Genomic DNA, 21964 nt, shown 5'->3' on the forward strand with positions numbered 1-21964 from the left:
CAGCCTCCGCCCTCTGCGCATCCCAGCCTTGCTGTTGCCAGAATTCAACATCCTGGTCTGTCAGGAGAGAGAGTAACTCCGAGCACTGTTTGTGTGGGGCGAGTTCAGCATTGGTGCAAGCATTGTCAGCATGCTGTAGTTGGCTGAATTACGTCTCCGCTTGACTCACCAGTAACATTGTTGTCTCTGAGTCAGAAGGATGTTGGTTTAGGCCCCACTCCAGGACACAAGTGTACAATATAGGCTGACTCGGAAATATGCTGCTGAAGGAGCTCTGGTGGCAGCTCTCAGACATGACGTGAATCTACAGCCCCTTTCTGTTCAGATGGACCTAGAAAAACCCACTGTAATATTATGTAGTAATTTGGATTATTTTATTGCTTTAAAGGCACTATCTAAATCCAAGTTGCATTTGATGAAGACGAGAGTTCACCAAGTGTCCTGAATAATGTTGCCCCTCAACCCACACTATGGAAAAACTGGTTCACTGATCGTCCACCTTGCTATTCTTTGTCAGACCATGCTGTGCTCAAATTGCTGTTCCTTTTGCTGACATTTCAAAAGTAGTTTGTTGATTGTGTTCTTTGGGACATCCTATGGGTGCTATAGAAATGCGAGGGGGTCGGTATTCTCAAATAATTAAAGAATCGTTTTACTCTCCTCATTTTCCACATTTTCATCAAATATACAAAAAACAAAAAAAAATCAACAATAACAAATACAGTACCAATCACCCAAACAGCATCCCCTTCAATATACAAACCCAATCATCACCCATACATTCCAAGTAAAAAACAAAAAAAATTAGCCAACATCCTGTAGACAATACGCAAAATCCCCAATGTTCGATGGCAACCAATTCTTGAAAGTGCATGATAAACAATCCCCATGAATTGCAGAACCCTTCCTTCATCCCCTCAGGGTTCTGTGCACTCTGTCCAATTCCTGGGGCCGAGGGAACGCCCCAGCCCCCATCAACTTCTCCAACATGTCCGTCACAGGCCCTCGCATCTGATCCCTCACTGCCTTCAGGGAGGCTAACAATTCTGAGATTCTGCCTCCTGGACCTATTCTCCAGCTTCTCCTGCATTCTTTTCTGGCGGTCGTTCATCATCCCCATCTTGCTTTCCAGCATGGTTATATACTCCTCGCGCTCCGACAACTTTTGTTCGACCTCCTGGATCGCTCTCCCGTGGGTTTCCTGATTCTGAACCACTTGATCAATCAAAACCTTAATCGGGTCCAGCGTGTCCTTCTTCAGCTTGGCGAAGCAATCCTCGAAAAACTTCACCAGCTGCTCCATCGACCACTGTGCCGTCTCCCCGCAGCCCTTTCCCTCCGCCATGCTGTACCATGTCACCAGCTCTACTTGCGTCTCCCTTATAGGACTTTGTCGTCTCACATGGCCACTTCTGGTCCAATTCTCCATACACCGGAGGGGATTTCTCCTTACTGCCTCACTCTTCACTGCTTTATCTCATAAAATCCTTAAAAAACAGGGGAATAAGGTCCAAAAGTCCATTATAGGCGGGAGCTATCAAATGTGCGACCTATCCCTCCATAGCTGCCACCGGAAGTCAACACATTCATTTTAACCGCTTGCATCCAACCTGCCAGTGACAGTGAGACTATCCCACCTTGCCAAATCCACTTTCATGCTCCCCACCACGCTAGTAAGATTGTACCTATGGAGCCCCCCCACCCTCCAGTCCCGTGCCACCTGCACCCCCAAATACTTAAAGCAGGTTGCTTCCCTGCCTGTGGTATGGCAGCCCTTCCACGACACCACAAAGTATTCACTTTGTTACTCGTTTAATTTATACCCTGAAAAGGACTGGAGAAGCTCCAATGTACTCTCCATTGGACCCCCCCGGTACTATTTTCTTCCACAACCCCGAGCTCCTCCGTGTGATGGCCAAAGGCTCAATTGCTAACGCAAATAACAGAGGGGCATAAGACACCCCTGCCTGGTCCCCGGGGCAGAGCAAAGTATCCCAACACACTCGTATTGTTTGTGCGGACACTCGCCCATGGTTCCTTGTATAACATCCATACCCACTCCGTGAATCTCGGCCCGATCCCAAATATCTCGAGAACCACAATCAAATACTCCCATTCTACTCGATCAAATGCCTTTTCCGCATCCAGCACAACCACCACCTCCGTTTCCTTCCCCTCAGCCGGCGTAGTGACTACATTTAGCACTCTCCTAATATTTGAGAACAGCTTCTTCCCTTTCATGAACCCCAAATGGTTCTCCCCCATCATCTTCGGGAGGCACCCCGCCAACCTAGCCGCCAGTACCTTCGCTAATATCTTCGCATCCAAATTCAGTAGCGATTATCGGCCTATACGACCCACACGCTGTTGGGCCCTTATCTTTCTTCAGCAACAAGGAGATTGAGGCCTGCTCCGGGTTTCTTAAATAATTATCAATGCATTCAGAGCTTTGTCTTTAGTAGGGTTTACTTGCTTAGTTTTATTTAATAGTGTGATGTTGAATATTTATGTTCAGCAACTGATAATTAGATTCTTTCATGTCGGGCTCTTGTAAAGGAGGGATGGGAGTAGTGGTCAGCATGAAATGGAAGACTGAGAAAAAAATCCAAGTAATGTTTCGGAACCTTATTAAAGAAAGGAGATGGATGGTAATAAACAGTGGTGCAAGGGAATATCCGAACGAGTAGGGATCTGGAGGCTGTGGAGAAATAAAGGTAATGAAAATAGAGCTGAGCAGAGAATACTGGTGGCGACAAAGCTGCAGAAGATCATTTACGTAACGAGAGGAAGACCGAAAGCGGATCTGGCAAGGTGGGATGGTCTCCCTCTGTCACTGGTGGGTTGGATACAGGCGGTTAAAATGAGCGCGTTGTCACGATTTCTGTTTATTTTTCAATGCCTGCCGATTTTCCTGCCAAAGGCTTTTTTAAGAGAGATTGAGGGAAGGATTACGTCGTTCATATGGGGAGGGAAGGTGGCCAGAGTTAGAAAGGTGCTACTACAGAGGGGAAGGCAGGCAGGTGGTTTGGGTCTTCCGAACCTGATGTATTACTACTGGGCACCGAATGTGGAGAAGGTGCGGAGCTGGGTCAGAGGGGTTGATTCCCAGTGGGTCAGAATAAAGGAGAGTTTGTGTAGGGGGTTGGGATTGAAGGCACTAGCAACAGCGCCACTCCCGATAGCCCTGGGGAAGTTCTCAGGGAGTCTGGTAATAATAGCTTCATTGAGAATTTGGAGGCAGTTTTGCCAACACTTCGGGTTGGGGGCAGGGTCAAGGGAAATGCCGATTCGGGGGAGCCACAGATTTGAGCCAGGGAGGTGGAATGGAAATTATCGGAAATTGGAGGAGAAGGGGATTAAGACACTAAAAGATTAGTTTCTTGGGGATCGGTTTACAGGATTGAAGGAGCTGGAGTTGAAGTATGGGCTGGAGCAGGGGGAAATGTTTAAATACATGTAGGTTCAAGATTTTGCCAGAAAGGAGATACAGAACTTCCTGGAGGAGCTGGCCTCCACATTGTTGGGGGAGGTGCTGACGACAGGGGGACTGGAGAAGGGGGTAGTGTCAGCGGTCTACGGAGCTATTTTGGAAGAGGAGAAGGCACCACTGGAGGGGATCAAAGCAAAGTGGGGGGAAGAGTTGGGAGAGGATATGGAGGAGGGGTTCTGGTGTGAGGTGCTCCGGAGAGTGAATGCCGTCACCTCGTGCGTGAGGTTGGGGCTGATACAGCTGAAGGTGGTATACAGAGCACACCTCACGAGGGCGAGGATGAGCTGATTCTTTGAAGGAGTAGAAGATGTGTGTGAACGTTGCGGGGGAGGCCCCGCTAACCACGTTCATATGTTTTGGTCCTTTCCAAAGCTAGAGGATTACTGGAAGGAGGTTTTTGAGATAATTTCTAAAGTGGTGCACATGAAACTGGACCCGGGACCCTGGGTGGCCATATTCTGGGTGTCGGACCGGCCAGGGTTGGAAACGGGTGCAGATGCAGATGTTGTAGCCTTCGCCTCGTTGATCGCCCGAAGACGGAACCTGATGGGATGGAGAGCAGCCTCTCCACCCTGTGCCCTGGCGTGGCGGGGGGAATCTGTTCGAATTCTTGACTCTTGAGAAGGTTAAGTTTGAACTGAGGGGAAGGACAGAGGGGTTCTACAATTCATGGGCATTATTCGTTATGGACTTTCAAGAACTGGATAACATCAAACATTAGTTTGGGGTGAGGGGTGGATGGGGGGTGGGGGGGAGGGTGCTGGGTGTTAATGGGGGCTATGGGGTTTCTTTTTGTCAGTTGTTTATGTGAACATGTGGGCGAATGTTTGGGGTTTGTTGGGAGGATGGGATCGTTGTTATTGATCTGGGGATTGACATATTTGTTACTGATTATTGTTTATTGTTGATGGGTGTAAATTTGGGAGAGAATAAAGAAATATTTTTTTAAAAAAAGAGAGGGAGACTGAAAGATTTGCAGAACAAGGAACTTTGTCATTGTGTCAGGGAACAGGGTGCCATGGAGAATAGGAAGAGCAAAGATGGTGGGTGATGTTGTGTCAAAGAGGCTTCCAGCCACAGACTTCCAAATTAATTGGGAGAAGGCAGGTGAAGGTATTTAAAAAAAAAAAAAAAAAATTAAAAAATAACCTAAAGAACCAGCATTCGTGCGGCATCTTTGACCTCAATGTCCCAAAGCATTTTGCAGCCAATAGAGTACTTTTGAAGTGTAGTCGCTGTTGTAATGTAGGAAATGGGCATTTATTTTTTGCATAGCAAGAAATCACAACAGCAGTGTGATAATTGCCAGATAACCTGTTGTGACGACATTGGTTGTGGAATAAATATGGGCCCCAAACACCAGGGAAAGCCTCTCCTACCATCTCTGCCTATGTACTTCTGGATCTTCTACATCTGCCTAACAAGACAAGCTTTCTAGTTTGGTCTCATCCAAAAGACACCCCCTTGGTATTGCATTGCCAGCCTAGTGAATGTGCTCAAGTACCACATGTAGGACTTTGACCCTCGGCTTTCTGAAATGAAATGAAAATTGCTTATTGTCACAAGTAGGTTTCAAATGAAGTTGCTGTGAAAGCCCCTAGTCGCCAAATTCCGGCGCCTGTTTGGGGAGGCTGGTACGGGAATTGAACCCGCGCTGCTGGCCTGCCTGGGTCTGCTTTAAAAACCAGCTCTTTAGCCCTGTGCTAAACCAGCTTCTGTCTCAGAAGCGAGAGTGCCATACCATCTGAGCCATGGCATATGCATTGGAGTTTCGTTAAGAGGTAGAGGACATGTTGGACTAAATAGAAAATTGACTCTGAAGATGAGTCCTATATATAAACATAGACAATAGGAGCAGGAGAACAAAAAGCAAAGAAAGAACAAAGAAAATTATAGCACAGGAACAGGCCCTTTGGCCCTCCCAGCCTGTGCCGATCCTTTATCTAAACCTGTCGCCTATTCTCCAAGGATCTACTTCCCTCTGTTCCCCACCGTCATATATCTGTCTAGATGCATCTTAAATGATATCTGTCTAGATGCATCTTAAATGATGCTATCGTGCCCGCCTCTACCACCTCCGCTGGCAAAGCGTTCCCGGCACCCACCACCCTCTGCGTAAAAAAACTTTCCACGCACATCTCCCTTAAACTTTCCCCCTCTCACCTTGAAATCGTGACCCCTTGTAATTGACACCCCCACTCTTGGAAAAAGCTTGTTGCTATCCACCCTGTCCATACCTCATAATTTTGTCGACCTCTATCAGGTCACCCCTCAACCTCCGTCTTTCCAACAAAAACAATCCTAATCTACTCAACTTTCCTTCATAGCTAGCACCCTCCATACCAGGCAACATCCCGGTGAACCTCCTCTGCACCCTCTCTAAAGCATCCACATCCTTCTGGTAATGTGGCGACCAGAACTGCACGCAGTATTCCAAATGTGGCCTAACCAAAGTCCTAAACAACTGTAACTGCCGAGACCTGCCGGCTCTTGTACTCAATACCCCGTCCGATGAAGGCAAGCTTGCTGTATGCCTTCTTGACCACTCTATCGACCTGCATTGCCACCTTCAGGGTACAATGGATCTGAACTCCCAGATCTCTCTGTACATAAATTTTCCCCAGGACTCTTCCATTGAAGAGCGTATAGTCCGCTCTTGAATTGGATCTACCAAAATGCATCACCTCGCATTTGCCTTTTTGAACTCCATCTGCCTTTTCTCTGCCCATCTCTCCAATCTATCTATATTTTGCTATATTCTCTGACAGTCCCCCTCACTGTCTGCAACTCCACCAATCTTAGTATCATCTGCAAACTTGCTAATCAGACCACCTATACCTTCGTCCAGATCATTTATGTATATCACAAACAACAGTGGTCCGAGCACGGATCCCTGTGGAACACCACTAGTCACCCTTCTCCATTTTGAGACACTCGCTTCCACCACTACTCTCCGTCTCCTGTTGCCCAGCCAGTTCTTTATCCATCCAGCTAGTAGACCCTGAACCCCATGCGACTTCACTTTTTCCATCAACCTGCCATGGGAAACTTGTATCAAAAGCCTTACTGAAGTCCATGTATATGACATCCCCAGCCCTTCCCTCATCAATTAACTTTGTCACTTCCTCAAAGAATTCTATTAGGTTTGTAAGACATGACCTTCCCTGCACAAAACCATGCTACCTATCACTGAGTCTATTTTCTTCCAAATGTGAATAGATCCTATCCCTCATTATCTTCTCCAACAGTTTGCCTACCACTGTCGTCAAGCTCACAGGTCTATAATTCCCTGGATTATCCCTGCTACCCTTCTTAAACAAAGGGACAACATTAGCAATTCTCCAGTCCTCCGGGACCTCACCCGTGCTCAAGGATGCTACAAAGATATCTGTTAAGGCCCCAGCTATTTTGACCCTCGCGTCCCTTAGTAACCTGGGATAGATCCCATCCGGACCTGGGAACTTGTCCACCGTAACGCCTTTTAGAATACCCAAAACTTCCCCATTCCTTATGCCGACTTGACCGAGAGTATAGAAACATCCATCCCTAACCTCAACATCCGTCATGTCCCTCTCCTTGGTGAATACTGATGCAAAGTACTCATTAAGAATCTCACCCATTTCCTCTGACTCCACGCATAAATTCCCTCTTTTGTCTTTGAGTGGGCCAATCCTTTCTCTAGTTGCCCTCTTGCTCCATATATACGAATAAAAGGCTTTGGGATTTTCCTTAACCCTGTTAGCCAAAGATATTTCATGACCCCTTTTAGCCCTCTTTATTGCACGTTTGAGATTTGTCCTACTTTCTCGATATTCCTCCAAAGCTTCATCAGATCTAAGTCACCTAGATCTTATGTATGCTTCCTTTTTCATCTTCGCTAGTCTCTCAATTCCACCCGTCATCCATGGTTCCCTAATCTTGCAATTTCTATCCCTCATTTTCACAGGGACATGTCTGTCCTGCACTCTAATCAACCTTTCCTTAAAATACTCCCACATTTCAAATATGGATTTACCATTAAACAGCTGCTCCCAATCCACATTCCCTAGCTCTTGCCGAATTTTGTTATACTTGGCCTTTCCTCAATTTTGCACTCTTCCTTTAGGACCACTCTCGTCTTTGTCCATGAGTATTCTAAAACTTACGGAATTGTGATCGCTATTCCCAAAGTAATCACTGACTGAAGCTTCAACCACCTGGCCGGGATCATTCCCCAATACCAGGTCCAGTATGGCCCCTTCCCGAGTTGGACTATTTACATACTGCTCTAAACAACTCTCCTGAATGCTCCTTACAAATTCTGCTCCATTTACGCCTCCAACACCATTTACGCCTCCAACACTACATGAGTCCCATTCAATGTTGGGGAAGTTAAAATCTCCCATCACGACCTACATTTTTCTATAATCTGTCCACATATTTGTACCTCTACTTCACGCTCGCTTTTGGGAGGCCTGTAGTAAAGTCCCAACAATGTTACTGCACCCTTCCTATTTCTTCGCTCTACCCATATTCCCTCAGTGCTCGAATCTTCCATCGTGCCCTCCTTAATCAAGGCTGTGATATCATCTCTGACCAGTAATGCAACTCCTCCACCCCTTTTATCTCCCTCTCTATCCCTCCTGAAGCATCTATACCCTGGGATATTTAGTTGCCAATCTTGCCCTTCCCTCAACCAAGTCTCAGTAATACCAATAACATCATATTTCCAGGTACTAATCCAAGCCATAAGTTCATCTGCTTTACCTGCTACACTTCTCGCATTGAAACAAATGCACCTCAGACCACCTGTCCCTTTGCGTTCATCATCTCTTCCCTGTCTACTGTTCCCCTTAGTCACAATGAGTTTATTATCTAGTACCTAACTGGCTTTAGTTGCTGCCTCTTTACTGACCACTAACTTCCTCATCTGGTTCCCATTCCCCTGCCACATTAGTTTAAAACCTCCCCAACAGTGTTAGCAAAAGCACCCCCGAGGACATTGGTTCCAGTCCTGCCCAGGTGTAGACCATCTGATTTGTAATGGTCCCACCGCCCCCAGAACCGGTTCCAATGTCCCAAAAATCTGAACCCCTCCTTCCTGCACCATCTCTCAAGCCACGTATTCATTCTGACTATTCTTGAATTTCTACTCTGACTGTCTCGTGGCACTGGTAGCAATCCTGAGATTACTACCTTTTGAGTAGTAGAATTAACTCCCTAAATTCTGATTGTAGGACCTCATCCCGTTTTTTTACCTATATCATTGGTGCCTATATGCACAACGACAACTGGCTGTTCACCCTCCCCCTTCAGTATGTCCTGCAGCCGATCTGAGACATCCCTGACCCGTGCATCCGGGAGGCAACGTACCATTTGGGAGTCTCGTTTTCGACCACAGAAATGCCTGTCTACTTCCCTTACGATTGAATCCCCTATGACTATAGCCCTGCCAGTCTTTTTCCCGCCCTTCTGTGCAGCAGAGCCAGCCACGGTGCCATGAGCCTGGCTACTACTGCCTTCCCCTGATGGAGTCATCTTCCCCAACAGTATCCAAAACGGTATACCTGTTTTGGAGGGAGATGACCGCAGGGGACACCTGCACTGGCTTCCTGCTCTTTCTCTGCCTTTTGGTCACCAATTTCCTGTCTCCCTCACCAATCCTAATCTGCGGTGTGACCAAATCACTGAACGTGCTATCCACGACCTTCTCAGCATCGCGGATGCTCCAAAGTGAGTCCATCCGCAGCTCCAGAGCCATCCATGCGGTCTAACAGGAGCTGCAGCTGGACACACTTCCCGCACATGAAGGAGTCCGGGTCATCGGCCACGTCCCTGAACTCCCACATTGAGCACGAAGAACATAACAACGGTCTGGGATCTCCTGCCATTTGTACACTTTACCGTAACTGATATTACAAATAGAATATCAAATTATGAATAAGTGAAAGGAATAAAGATTTTACTTATCAATCACAATACTTATCAACACACTAAGAGTTAAATTTCTCCCAGCTACTGCTAATTGAAAATGAAAATCGCTTGTCACAAGCAGGCTTCAAATGAAGTTACTGTGAAAAGCCCCTAGTTGCCACATTCCGGCGCCTGTTTGGGGAGGCTGGTACGGGAATTGAACCGTGCTGCTGGCCTGCCTTGGTCTGCTTTCAAAGCCAGCAATTTAGCCCTGTGCTAAACCAGCCCCTGGAGCACTTTCCTTACCAGCCAATCAGGTCACTGTTTTCCTGTGATGTCACTCTTCAAATTTATCCCCAAAGACCCTGTGGCTGCTGTTTAAGCAGCAAAGCAGCTCGTTTAAATACTCACCGCTCGACACTCTCGGTCTTCTAATTGGAGCAGACCAATTAGCCCTCTGAGCCTCTTCTGCCATTCAATACGATAGAGGCTAGCCTCTATCTCAACACTATACACCTGTGCTCGCCCCATACCCCTTGACTCCTTTAGAGTCCAGAAATCTGTCTGTTGCCTTCTTAAATATATTGTTGCGACACCCTGGGCTAGGATGTGGTCAATTTCATCCCAACGTGCCCCGGAGTTGCAACATAATTGAATTAACCAATAATTCTTAGAAAAATACCCAAAGTCTGGTCGCCACACTACCAGAAGGATGTGGAGGCTTTAGAGAGGGTGCAGAAGAGATTTACCAAGATGTTCTACAAATACATAAAACAGAAAAGAGTGGCTAAGGTAAATATTGGTCCTTTAGAGGATGAGAAGGGAGATTTAATAATGGGAGATGAGGAAATGGCTGAGGAACTGAACAGGTTTTTTGGGTCGGTCCTCACTGTGGAAGACACAAATAACATGCCAGTGACTGATGGAAATGAGGCTATGACAGGTGAGGACCTTGAGAGGATTGTTATCACCAAGGAGGTAGTGATGGGTAAGCTAATGGGGCTGAAGGTAGACAAGTCGCCTGGACCTGATGGAATGCATCCCAGAGTGCTAAAAGAGATGGCTAGGGAAATTGCAAATGCACTAGTGATAATTTACCAAAATTCACTAGACTCTGGGGTGGTCCCGGCGGATTGGAAATTAGCAAGCGTGACACCACTGTTTAAAAAAGGGGGTAGGCAGAAAGCGGGTAATTATAGGCCAGTGATCTTAACTTCGGTAGTAGGGAAGATGCTGGAATCTATCATCAAGGAAGAAATAGCGAGGCATCTGGATGGAAATTGTCCCATTGGACAGACGCAGCATGGGTTCATAAAGGGCAGGTCGTGCCTAACTAATTTAGTGGAATTTTTTTGAGGACATTAACAGTGCGGTAGATAACGGGGAACCAATGGATGTGGTATATCTGGATTTCCAGAAAGGTTTTGACAAGGTGCCACACAAAAGGTTGTTGCATAAGATAAAGATGCATGGCATTAAGGGTAAAGTAGTAGCATGGATAGAGGATTGGTTAATTAATAGAAAGCAAAGAGTGGGGATTAATGGGTGTTTCTCTGGTTGGCAATCAGTAGCTAGTGGTGTCCCTCAGGGATCAGTGTTGGGCCCACAACTGTTCACAATTTACATAAATGATTTGGAGTTGGGGACCAAGGGCAATGTGTCCCAAGTTTGCAGACGACACTAAGATAAGTGGTAAAGCAAAAAGTGCAGAGGGTACTGGAAGTCTGCAGAGGGATTTGGATAGGCTAAGTGAATGGGCTAGGGTCTGGCAGATGGAATACAATGTTGACAAATGTGAGGTTATCCATTTTGGTAGGAATAACAGCAAAAGGGATTATTATTTAAATGATAAAATATTAAAACATGCTGCTGTGCAGAGAGACCTGGGTGTGCTAGTGCATGAGTCGCAAAAAGTTGGTTTTCAGGTGCAACAGGTGATTAAGAAGGCAAATGGAATTTTGTCCTTCATTGCTAGAGGGATGGAGTTTAAGACTAGGGAGGTTATGCTGCAATTGTATAAGGTGTTAGTGAGGCCACACCTGGAGTATTGTGTTCAGTTTTGGTCTCCTTACTTGAGAAAGGACGTACTGGCACTGGAGGATGTGCAGAGGAGATTCACTAGGTTAATCCCAGAGCTGAAGGGGTTGGATTACGAGGAGAGGTTGAGTAGACTGGGACTGAACTCGTTGGAATTCAGAAGGATGAGGGGGGATCTTATAGAAACATATAAGATTATGAAGGGAATAGATAGGATAGATGCGGGCAGGTTGTTTCCACTGGCGGGTGAAAGCAGAACTAGGGGGCATAGTCTCAAAATAAGGGGAAGTAGATTTAGGACTGAGTTTAGGAGGAACTTCTTCACCCAAAGGGTTGTGAATCTATGGAATTCCTTGCCCAGTGAAGCAGTAGAGGCTCCTTCATTAAATGTTTTTAAGATAAAGATAGTTTTTTGAAGAATAAAGGCATTCCGGACCCTGACCTTCCTATTGCGTGCCATTTTAACAAAAGACCCTGCTCCCATGCCCACATGTCTGTTCTTGGCCTGCTGCAATGTTCCAGTGAAGCGCAACGCAAACTGGAGGAACAACATCTCATCTTCCGGTTAGGCACGCTACTGCCTTCCGGCCTGATCATCGAATTCAACCACTTCAGATGATCAGCCCCACCTCGACCCATTTGTCTTCGTTTTCATTTTAACTGTCTTTTACCATTTCTTTCTTAATATACATTTAATTTCCCCCCCGCCAATCTTTCCTGCACCTTTCTCCTCTTTGCTTCCCCCTTACCCTCCCCCCACACCTACAGTTCATTTGTCTGATGTTAGTTTCCTTGCTGTTTGACCTTTCACATCTTTTGTCCTCTCTGGGGACTGCCATTAGCACTCTTTCCCCTTGGTTTCTGTGACCATTAGGACCTGTTTTCCCTAGGTTTCTGTGGCTATGACTCATCTTTCATTCTCACTCCACAGTATAAATATTTCCCACTTTGTCTGTTAGCTTTGACAAAGAGTCATCGGACTTGAAACGTTAGCTCTTTTCTCTCCCTACAGATGCTGCCAGACTTGACAAATACATGAATAGGATGGGAATAGAGGGATACGGTCCCAGGAAGTGTAGAAGATTTTATTTTAGACGGACAGCATGGTCGGCGCAGGCTTGGAGGGCCGAAGGGCCTGTTCCTGTGCTGTACTTTTCTTTGTTCTTTGACCCGTGGCTGCTCAATAATTTGTAAATTTAAACACAATTACCTTTTATTTATAATAAGGACTATAATGAAATATGCAGCAAATACAACAGATTAATTACTATCAAATCTCTAATTCCCCATTTTAACTCCCCCAGATTACAGCCGTTTGGCCAATTCATTGGCAACCACTGAACGAATCGAACAGCTTCCCACCCAATCCATCAGATGCCGCAGAGTCTAGTTTCTTCTGTTCAAACCTAAACTATGTTGCAACTTGAATTCCTCATTCTCTGCTGCTTGACTTAAAGATACATGTCCATTAAGCATCGATGGATCAAAGTGATAACGGCAAAAAATAAAGGGAAATAAGGGAATCAATATTTAGTGACTTATCCTCCACAGCGATCTGAAATAGATAATTCCACAGTTTCACTACTGAGTGAAGAAGGTTTTCCTTATCTCAGTCCTAAATGGCCTACTCCATATTCTGAGACTGTGACCCCTTGTTCTAGATCCCTCTATGGCAAGTATACCCTTTCTTCAATAAGGAGATCAAAACTACACACAAAGAAAAAGGAGGCATTTGTCAGGGCTAAAAGGCTGGGAACAGACGAAGCCTGCGTGGAATATAAGGAAAGTAGGAAGGAACTTAAGCAAGGAGTCAGGAGGGCGAGAAGGGGTCACGAAAAGTCATTGGCAAATAGGGTTAAGGAAAATCCCAAGGCTTTTTACACGTACATAAAAAGCAAGAGGGTAGCCAAGGAAAGGGTTGGCCCACTGAAGGATAGGCATGGGAATCTATGTGTGGAGCCAGAGGAAATGGGCGAGGTACTAAATGAATACTTTGCATCAGTATTCACCAAAGAGAAGAAATTGGTAGATGTTGAGTCTGGAGAAGGGTGTGTAGATAGCCTGGGTCACATTGAGATCCAAAAAGACAAGGTGTTGGGTGTCTTAAAAAATATTAAGGTAGATAAGTCCCCAGGGCCTGATGGGATCTACCCCAGAATAGTGAAGGAGGCTGGAGAGGAAATTGCTGAGGCCTTGACAGAAATCTTTGGATCCTCGCTGTCTTCAGGGGATGTCCTGGAGGACTGGAGAATAGCCAATGTTGTTCCTCTGTTTAAGAAGGGTAGCAAGGATAATCCAGGGAACTACAGGCTGGTGAGCCTTACTTCAGTGGTAGGGAAATTACTGGAGAGAATTCTTCGAGACAGGATCTACTCCCATTTGGAAGCAAATGGACGTATTAGTGAGAGGCAGCACGGTTTTGTGAAGGGGAGGTCGTGTCTCACTAACTTGATAGAGTTTTTCGAGGAGGTCACTAAGATGATTGATGCAGGTAGGGCAGTGGATGTTGTCTATATGGACTTCAGTAAGGCCTTTGACAAGGTCCCTCATGGTAGACTAGTACAAAAGGTGAAGTCACACGGGATCAGGGGTGAGCTGGCAAGGTGGATACAGAACTGGCTAGGCCATAGAAGGCAGAGAGTAGCAATGGAGGGATGCTTTTCTAATTGGAGGGCTGTGACCAGTGGTGTTCCACAGGGATCAGTGCTGGGACCTTTGCTCTTTGTAGTATATATAAATGATTTGGAGGAAAATGTAACTGGTCTGATTAGTAAGTTTGCAGACGACAGAAAGGTTGGTGGAATTGCGGATAGCGATGAGGACTGTCGGAGGATACAGCAGGATTTAGATTGTCTGGAGACTTGGGCGGAGAGATGGCAGATGGAGTTTAATCCGGACAAATGTGAGGTAATGCATTTTGGAAGGTCTAATGCAGGTAGGGAATATACAGTGAATGGTGGAACCCGCAAGTCAAAGAGATCTAGGAGTACAGGTCCACAGGTCATTGAAAGGGGCAACACAGGTGGAGAAGGTAGTCAAGAAGGCATACGGCATGCTTGCCTTCATTGGCCGGGGCATTGAGTATAAGAATTGGCAAGTCATGTTGCAGCTGTATAGAACCTTAGTTAGGCCACACTTGGAGTATAGTGTTCAATTCTGGTCGCCACACTACCAGAAGGATGTGGAGGCTTTAGAGAGGGTGCAGAAGAGATTTACCAGAATGTTGCCTGGTATGGAGGGCATTAGCTATGAGGAGCGGTTGAATAAACTCGGTTTGTTCTCACTGGAACGAAGGAGGTTGAGGGGAGACCTGATAGAGGTATACAAAATTATGAGGGGCATAGACAGAGTGGATAGTCAGAGGCTTTTCCCCAGGGTAGAGGGGTCAATTACTAGGGGGCATAGGTTTAAGGTGAGAGGGGCAAGGTTTAGAGTAGATGTACGAGGCAAGTTTTTTACGCAGAGGGTAGTGGGTGCCTGGAACTCGCTACCGGAGGAGGTGGTGGAAGCAGGGACGATAGTGACATTTAAGGGGCATCTTGACAAATACATGAATAGGGTGGGAATAGAGGGATACGGTCCCAGGAAGTGTAGAAGATTGTAGTTTAGTCGGGCAGCATGGTCGGCACGGGCTTGGAGGGCCGAAGGGCCTGTTCCTGTGCTGTACATTTCTTTGTTCTTTGTTTCAGGTGTGGTCTCACCAAAGTGCTGTACAAATGCAGTAAGACATCTTTGCACCTGTACTCCGATCCCCTTGCAATGAAGGCCAACATACCATTTGCCTTCCTAACTGCTTGCTGTGCCTGCATGCTTGCTAACAGTGACTAGGACACCCAGGTCCCTTTGAATGTCAACACTTCTCAATCTATCACCATTTAAATAAATCAAAATGCTGGAAAAACTCACTCAGCAAGTCTGGCAGAACCTGGGGACCCTCCAGTCACATGGACTCTAAATGTTAACTCTGTTTCTCTCTGCAGATGCTGCCAGACCTGCGTTTTTCCAGCATTTTCTGTTTTTATTTCAGATTTCCAGGATCCACGGTAGTTGGCTACCATTTAAATAGTACTCTGCCATTTTGCTTTTCCATCCAAAGTAGGCAACTTAGTATTTATCCACATTATACTGCATTTGTCATGTATTTGGCCAGTCACTCGACTTGTTTAAATCAGCCTGAAACATCTTAACATCCCCCTCAACACTCACTCCCACAAGGTTTCGTATCATCAGCAAACATGGGAACAATACTTTTGGTTCCCTCATCCAAATCATTGATGTATATTGTGAGTAACTAGGGCCCAAGCACTGTTCCCTGCAGCACCCCACTAGTCACTGCCTACCACACCGAAATAGACCCATTTATTCCTACTCTCTGTTCACGATCTGCTAACCACTCGCCAATCCATGCCAGTATGTTACCCCCAATCTCATGCTCTTTAAATTTGCATACTAACCTCTTAATGTGGGACTTTATCAAAAGCTTTCTGAAAATTCAAATATACCATATCCACTGGTTCGCCCTTATCTATTCTGCTGGTTATGTCCTCAAAAAAATCTCCAGGAGGTTTCTAAAACATGATTTCCCTTTCATAAATCCATGTTGACCGTGTCTAATTCTGTTGATATTTTTTAAATGCCCTGTTATCGCTTACTTTATAATAGAGACTACAGATTCCAAATATTAACTTTCTTTACTGATGCTGCCAGACATGCTGAGTTTTTCTAGCTTTTTCTGTTTTTATTCATGAAAAATTGCAATCTTGATAGGTGGCTCGTTATAGTGCAGGAGTAACAGCACAAGGCAAACTAGTATAGAAGTTATGTGCTGTTTGATTCAGCCTGGGTGGACAGCTGAAGATAAATGAATCAGGCATATAAGCATCAGTTGGAATTGGAAAGAGGTAACGTTGATTTTGCATTATTGAACTGAAGGTAATTTGAGCTCATCTGGGCCTCCATGCTGGTGAGCTGGGGAGTGAATTGAAGGTACAGTGAACATGATGGGGAATAGGAAGAGAGGATTTCAGAGAGGGCTTGTATGGCAGTGCAGATGTTGGAGGGAATGGGTATATTCCACTGAAAGGCGCACACGTCTGCTTTTCTTGAATACGTCTTTACTGATGTCTTTAACTCAAATGTTTTTTTTCACATTTTCCTTCAAAATTTACACCCCACCCACAAACAGTAAACGGTAACAAATACAAAATCAATCCCCTTAACAATAACAACGATCCCATCCTCCCACCACCCCAAACAACGGCCCACCTGTCAATATATGCATCCAATAAAACAAATCCTCCCACGGTGGAAACAAAAAACAAAGGAGAAAAAGAAAAAGGAGCCAGGGACCGCCCATGGTCACCATTAACCTATAGAGTCCACCACCCCCGACACACACACGACGCCATCCAACCTCTGAAAGAGTACCGTACATGATACCCAAAAGTTGTAAGCACCCCCCCCCCCCTCTCCAACTCCTCCCGTCCACTGCCTCTTGTAAAACTCCTCCCCCCAACCTCTGTTCCTTCTCTTTCCCCCCCCCCCCCCCCCAACTTTCCACCCCGGCTAGACCACTCGGACCCTGATCTGCCAGGCTCCAATGGCCACAGCCCCTCCCCCCATCTCACTCCCGTTCACTGGCTGGCTTAACCCGGCCAGCGTGGAGGCCCCCGTCCGGGTCCCTTTCCCCCTTACCCAGAAAAGGAAAGCCCAGAAATCCCCTTTTAGCACACAAACCCCGCATATCCACCGGCACAAAGAGCCCTCATTTCGAGTGAAAGTCCCATCACTTCCCTTGTCCAAATATATACAACATTGACTCCTTTAGCCCATACACCCGCACGGTGAAACATAAAAGCAGAAAATACAGTCATGAGGTTACATCGGCACATGGCCATTTCTCAATTTCTCAGTTCTGCCACAGTCCTTCTGCCGTCGCAAATTCCTCCGCTGCTTCCGCCGTTCCAAAATAAAAGTCCTTGAGCTTGTAAGTCACCCTCCGCTTCGCTGGATATGCAATGCCGCACTGCACCTTGCTAATGTACAGTGCCCTCTTCACCCGGTTGAAGGCAACCTGCCTCCTCGCCAGCTCCACTGTAAAGTCCTGGTATACACGTATACCAGCTCCAGCCCACTGCAACTCCCGCTTCTGCTTGGCCCAGCACAGGACCTTCTCCTTCACACTGTACCTACGGAAGCACAGAGTCACTACCCTTGGCGGCTCACTTGCCTTTGTTACAGGGCTCCACAACCGGTGAGCCCGATCCAGTTCATATCGGGAGGGATCCTCCCCCTCCCCCAATAGTTTCGCCAGCATCGCGGCAAAATACTCAGTCGGCCTCGGCCCTTCAACTCCTTCGGGCAGCCCCACAATCCTCAAATTCTGTCGCCTGGATCTGTTTTCCATTTTTCCTCACAGATCCTTGTTAATCTCCATCACCTTCCGCATCTCCTTCCCCATCGAGGTAAGTTGATCACCGTGCTGCAATAATATCTCCTCCACTTCCTTCAGTGCCTCCCGTTGCTCCCGCACCTCCACCAATGCGCTCGCCACCGCCGTCGTCACCGGGGAAATCGCCTCCTCCACCAACACACTCAAAACCTCCCTCATCTCCTTCCTCATTGTCTCCATGTATTTTGTAAACTGCTTTTCGAATTCCGCAGCCATCACCGTAGTTATTTCTTCAGCCGTAAGCAATGCGGCCTCCCCTGGTGCTCCAGCCTCCATTTTCCTTGGTGACCCCATAGTGACCTTTCCACGCCCTGACGGATCTTCAGCTGTTTTTTTTTACGGCCGTTTTTTTACTCACCCCCGACGTTTTTCTTTACTGTGCTTTCTCCCTGCTTTTGCCGCCTCCGTGGACCCTGAGACCGGGCTTAAAGCCCCGAAAATGCCGTTCCCGAACGCGAGCCCTCCATTGTGCGGCTGCCTCCCACCCGCCGTCACCGGAAGTCTCCTAACTCTCGAATGTTAACAGTTACAGAAGATTTGGTGTGATCAGAGGGCGTTGATGACTTTCACTACAATTGTAGAATTGTGTTTTGATCATTTGTGTACTACGCTAAGAGAATATACTTTGATGAAGACTTTTGTAGAAGGAACAGTTTGTGATCACCAACTCATTGCTAAATCATTTAAATTTTGGCATCTCAGGACTTCAATTTGTTGACACTTTTTTTTAGGTGCCCATATTATCAACACAGCCTCCTGGCGTGAAGGTCAGAAGCTGGTGAAGATGGTTCTGGGGCCTGCTCCCAAGCTGGTGACGGAAAACGAGGTGACTCCCATTCCAAGAGCTGGAAGAGAGAGGAATGCCAGGCCAAGTAAGTAGCTGATCAGTGCTTAAAGCTTCTGTCTCAGCTGATGTTCTTGAATATATTGACCTATGCCTATAAATGGAGTGGGACCTGCTCACGTTATTCAGAGGCTGTTTAGCACAGGGCTAAATCGCTGGCTTTGAAAGCAGACCAAGGCAGGCCAGCAACACGGTTTAATTCCCGTAACAGCCTCCCCAAACAGGCACCGGAATGTGGCAACTAGGGGCTTTTCACAGTAACTTCTTTTGAAGCCTACTTGTGACAAGCGATTTTCATTTTCATTTCATTTCATTATTTACCTGAGTGGTCACTAACCTGTGTGCACTAGATGGTGTGATTAGCCTTGTCAGTAGTGCATAAACCTGCATGTGCTGCAGATACCAAAAGAGAAAATGCTGGAAAATCTCAGTAGGTCTGGCAGCATCTGTAGCAGAGAAAAGAGCTAATGTTTCGAGTCCAGATGACCCTTTGTCAAAGCCCTGTTTAGCTGTGTGTTGAGGGGCGACCTGATAGAGGTCTACAAAATTATGAGGGGCATAGACAGAGTGGATAGTCAGAGGCTTTTCCCCAGGGTAGAGGAGTCAATTACTAGGGGGGCATAGTTTAAGGTGCAAGGAGCAAGGTTTAGAGTAGATGTACGAGGCAAGTTTTTTTACGCAGAGGGTAGTGGGTGCCTGGAACTCGCTGCCGGAGGAGGTGGTGGAAGCAGGGACGATAGTGACATTTAAGGGGCATGTTGACAAATACGTGAATAGGATGGGAATAGAGGGATACGGACCCAGGAAGTGTAGAAGATTGTAGTTTAGTCGGGCAGCATGGTCGGCACGGGCTTGGAGGGCCGAAGGGCCTGTTCCTGTGTTGTACATTTCTTTGTTCTTTGGTCCTAGGAGTGAGACACATATAAAATAACGTTTAAACCAAAATGAACAACATATTTGGTCTTGGACATTGTTTACGACTACCCGTCCTCAAATTTGCATTGTTCATGAGTGCGGTTCTTCAGTTCTTTCTGTAACATTCAATTCTTTCCTCCCTCTCTCCCTCTCTCCCTCTCTCCCTCTCCCTCTCCCTCTCCCTCTCCCTCTCCCTCTCCCTCTCCCTCTCCCTCTCCCTCTCCCTCTCCCTCTCCCTCTCCCTCTCCCTCTCCCTCCCTCTCTCTCTCTCTCTCTCTCTCTCTCTCTCTCTCTCTCTCTCTCTCTCTCTCTTTCTCTTTCCCCCCCCCCTGCCGCCCCCAACAAAATGCAATGCCTATGATGTTAGAAATAGCCTACATGTGATCATTTAAAGACTTGCCTTAAGTGTCAAGGCTTTAACTATCTGCCACTACAAACATGGAATTCCATAAATTGCAAAGACCGAGATTTGTGCAACATCAAGAGGTTGTATTGATATTTGAGAAGTGAGCCGTTTGTTCAGGCTTTAGGAAAGGAAAAAGGGCATGAATCTCAAGGAAGCTCATCCTATTTCTAATACAACACAGTTACCTGGTGCCTTACTGTAAAGTCTGACTAGAAGTGCATCTAATAGCCTCTTGAACGCATCAGTGAGCTTCTGTCATTACTTGTTTCACTAGCTTGAAAACAAGTTTCACCTGACTTTTATTTTCTTATTCTTCACTGTCCGCCATGTCCCCTGATATTTGAATACTTCACCACAATGAACATTATCTTTGGGTCAGCTTTAACAAGGAAGTTGGAGCTAGTTGATGTACTCCTCTTTAAGCCCAAAGATGAAGGTGGCTAACATTCAAATTAGGAACAGGATTGTGGCCTGAATTCCACTTTCCTGCCCAGTCCCTATTCCCTTTGACTCCCTCGTTAGTCAAGAATCTATCTACCCTTACCTTAAAAATGTTCAATGATCCTGCCTCCCCTGTTCTCTGAGGAAGAGAGTTCCACAGACTAACAACTTTCAGAGAAAAATTTTCCTCACCTCCGTCTTAAATGAGAGACCCCTTTATTTTTAAGCTGTGTCCCCTAGTTCCAGTCTCTCCCACAGGGGGAAACATCCATTCAGCATACACCCTGTCAAGTCCTCTCAGGATCTTACAATTTCCATAAGGTTGCGCCTCATTCTTTTAAACTCCAGTGGATATAGGCCGAACCTTTCCTCATAAGATGTCACCTCCAATCTAGGGATCAGTCGAAAGAACCTTCTCTGAACTGTTTCTAATGCAATTATCTCTTTACTTGAGTAAGGAGACAAAACTGTGCAGTAGTTTAGTTGTGGTCTCGCCAATGTCCTGTAAAATAAAGTAAGTAAAGTCTCCATCGTCCCAGATGGCCAGAGGCCACTTTCTCCTTTTGAGGGGGGAGCTGACTGGCGGTGATTTAACCTGAGGATCACCACACCTCGGGCAAGGTTGAGAAGGCAGGGCCTTCATAAATAACCTCAGCCAGTATGGGAATTGAACCCACGCTGTTGGCCTTGATCTGCATCACTCAGCAAACTGAGTATAGAGTTCTGCTTGCTGGCAGTTTCATAGATAGATAGAATTTACAGTGCAGGAGGAGGCCATTCGGCCCATCGAGTCTGCCCCGGCTCTTGGAAAGAGCACCCCACCAAGGTCAACACCGCCACCCTATCCCCATAACCCAGTAACCCCATCCAACACTAAGGGCAATTTATCATGGTCAATCCACCTAACCTGCACATCTTTGGACTTTGGGAGGAAACTGGAGCACCCGGAGGAAACCCACATACACACGGGGAGGATGTGCAGACTCCGCACAGACAGTGACCCAAGCCGGAATCGAACCTGGGACCCTGGAGCTGTGAAGCAATTGTGCTATCCACAAGGCTACCGTGCTGCCCAGTTCTGTGCGTTCTTCTGCAACGTAGCAGGCTGAAATTTGATACTCACAATTGACTCCTATTTTCCTCATTTTGTTACCTAATTTTTATTTCTAAAGCAATCTTGAGTCACTAGCTCACTGCTGAGAAATGACTTTCACAGCTGATCCTGCTCGCTCAGGTAGAGGATGTTGCTTCTCTGTGCCTGAACTCTCATCAACTTGTCTTGCAAGGGCAAGCCTAAATAATGGCAGATGGTTTAGATGTCCTTTGGGCAAGCTTATGACCAAATGATAACTGCTCCTTTAAGTTGCTCTTACCTGAAAACAGGATGATTAGATTTCAACCAGCAGTCTAATTAAGGTGAATTATAAAGGAATGACGAGTCTTGGAAGTCGATAGGCAAGGGTTCATTTAAAAATGCTGAGAGGTACG

At 46.3% G+C, this 21964-nt stretch overlaps 1 protein-coding gene across 4 annotated transcripts in view; it reads left to right on the forward strand.

Moving 5' to 3' along the window:
* LOC140426656 (centrosome-associated protein 350-like) overlaps positions 1–21964 on the forward strand; it is a 319223-nt gene that overhangs the window by 108496 nt on the left and 188763 nt on the right. For all 4 annotated transcript variants that reach the window (XM_072511741.1, XM_072511743.1, XM_072511742.1 and 1 more), the window contains one exon: positions 18602–18742. In XM_072511741.1, the coding sequence (XP_072367842.1) occupies positions 18602–18742 (141 nt within the window). The remainder of the gene's footprint in view (positions 1–18601; positions 18743–21964) is intronic.

Source organism: Scyliorhinus torazame, chromosome 7 (genome assembly GCF_047496885.1).
Source record: "Scyliorhinus torazame isolate Kashiwa2021f chromosome 7, sScyTor2.1, whole genome shotgun sequence".
Classification (NCBI taxonomy): domain Eukaryota; kingdom Metazoa; phylum Chordata; class Chondrichthyes; order Carcharhiniformes; family Scyliorhinidae; genus Scyliorhinus; species Scyliorhinus torazame.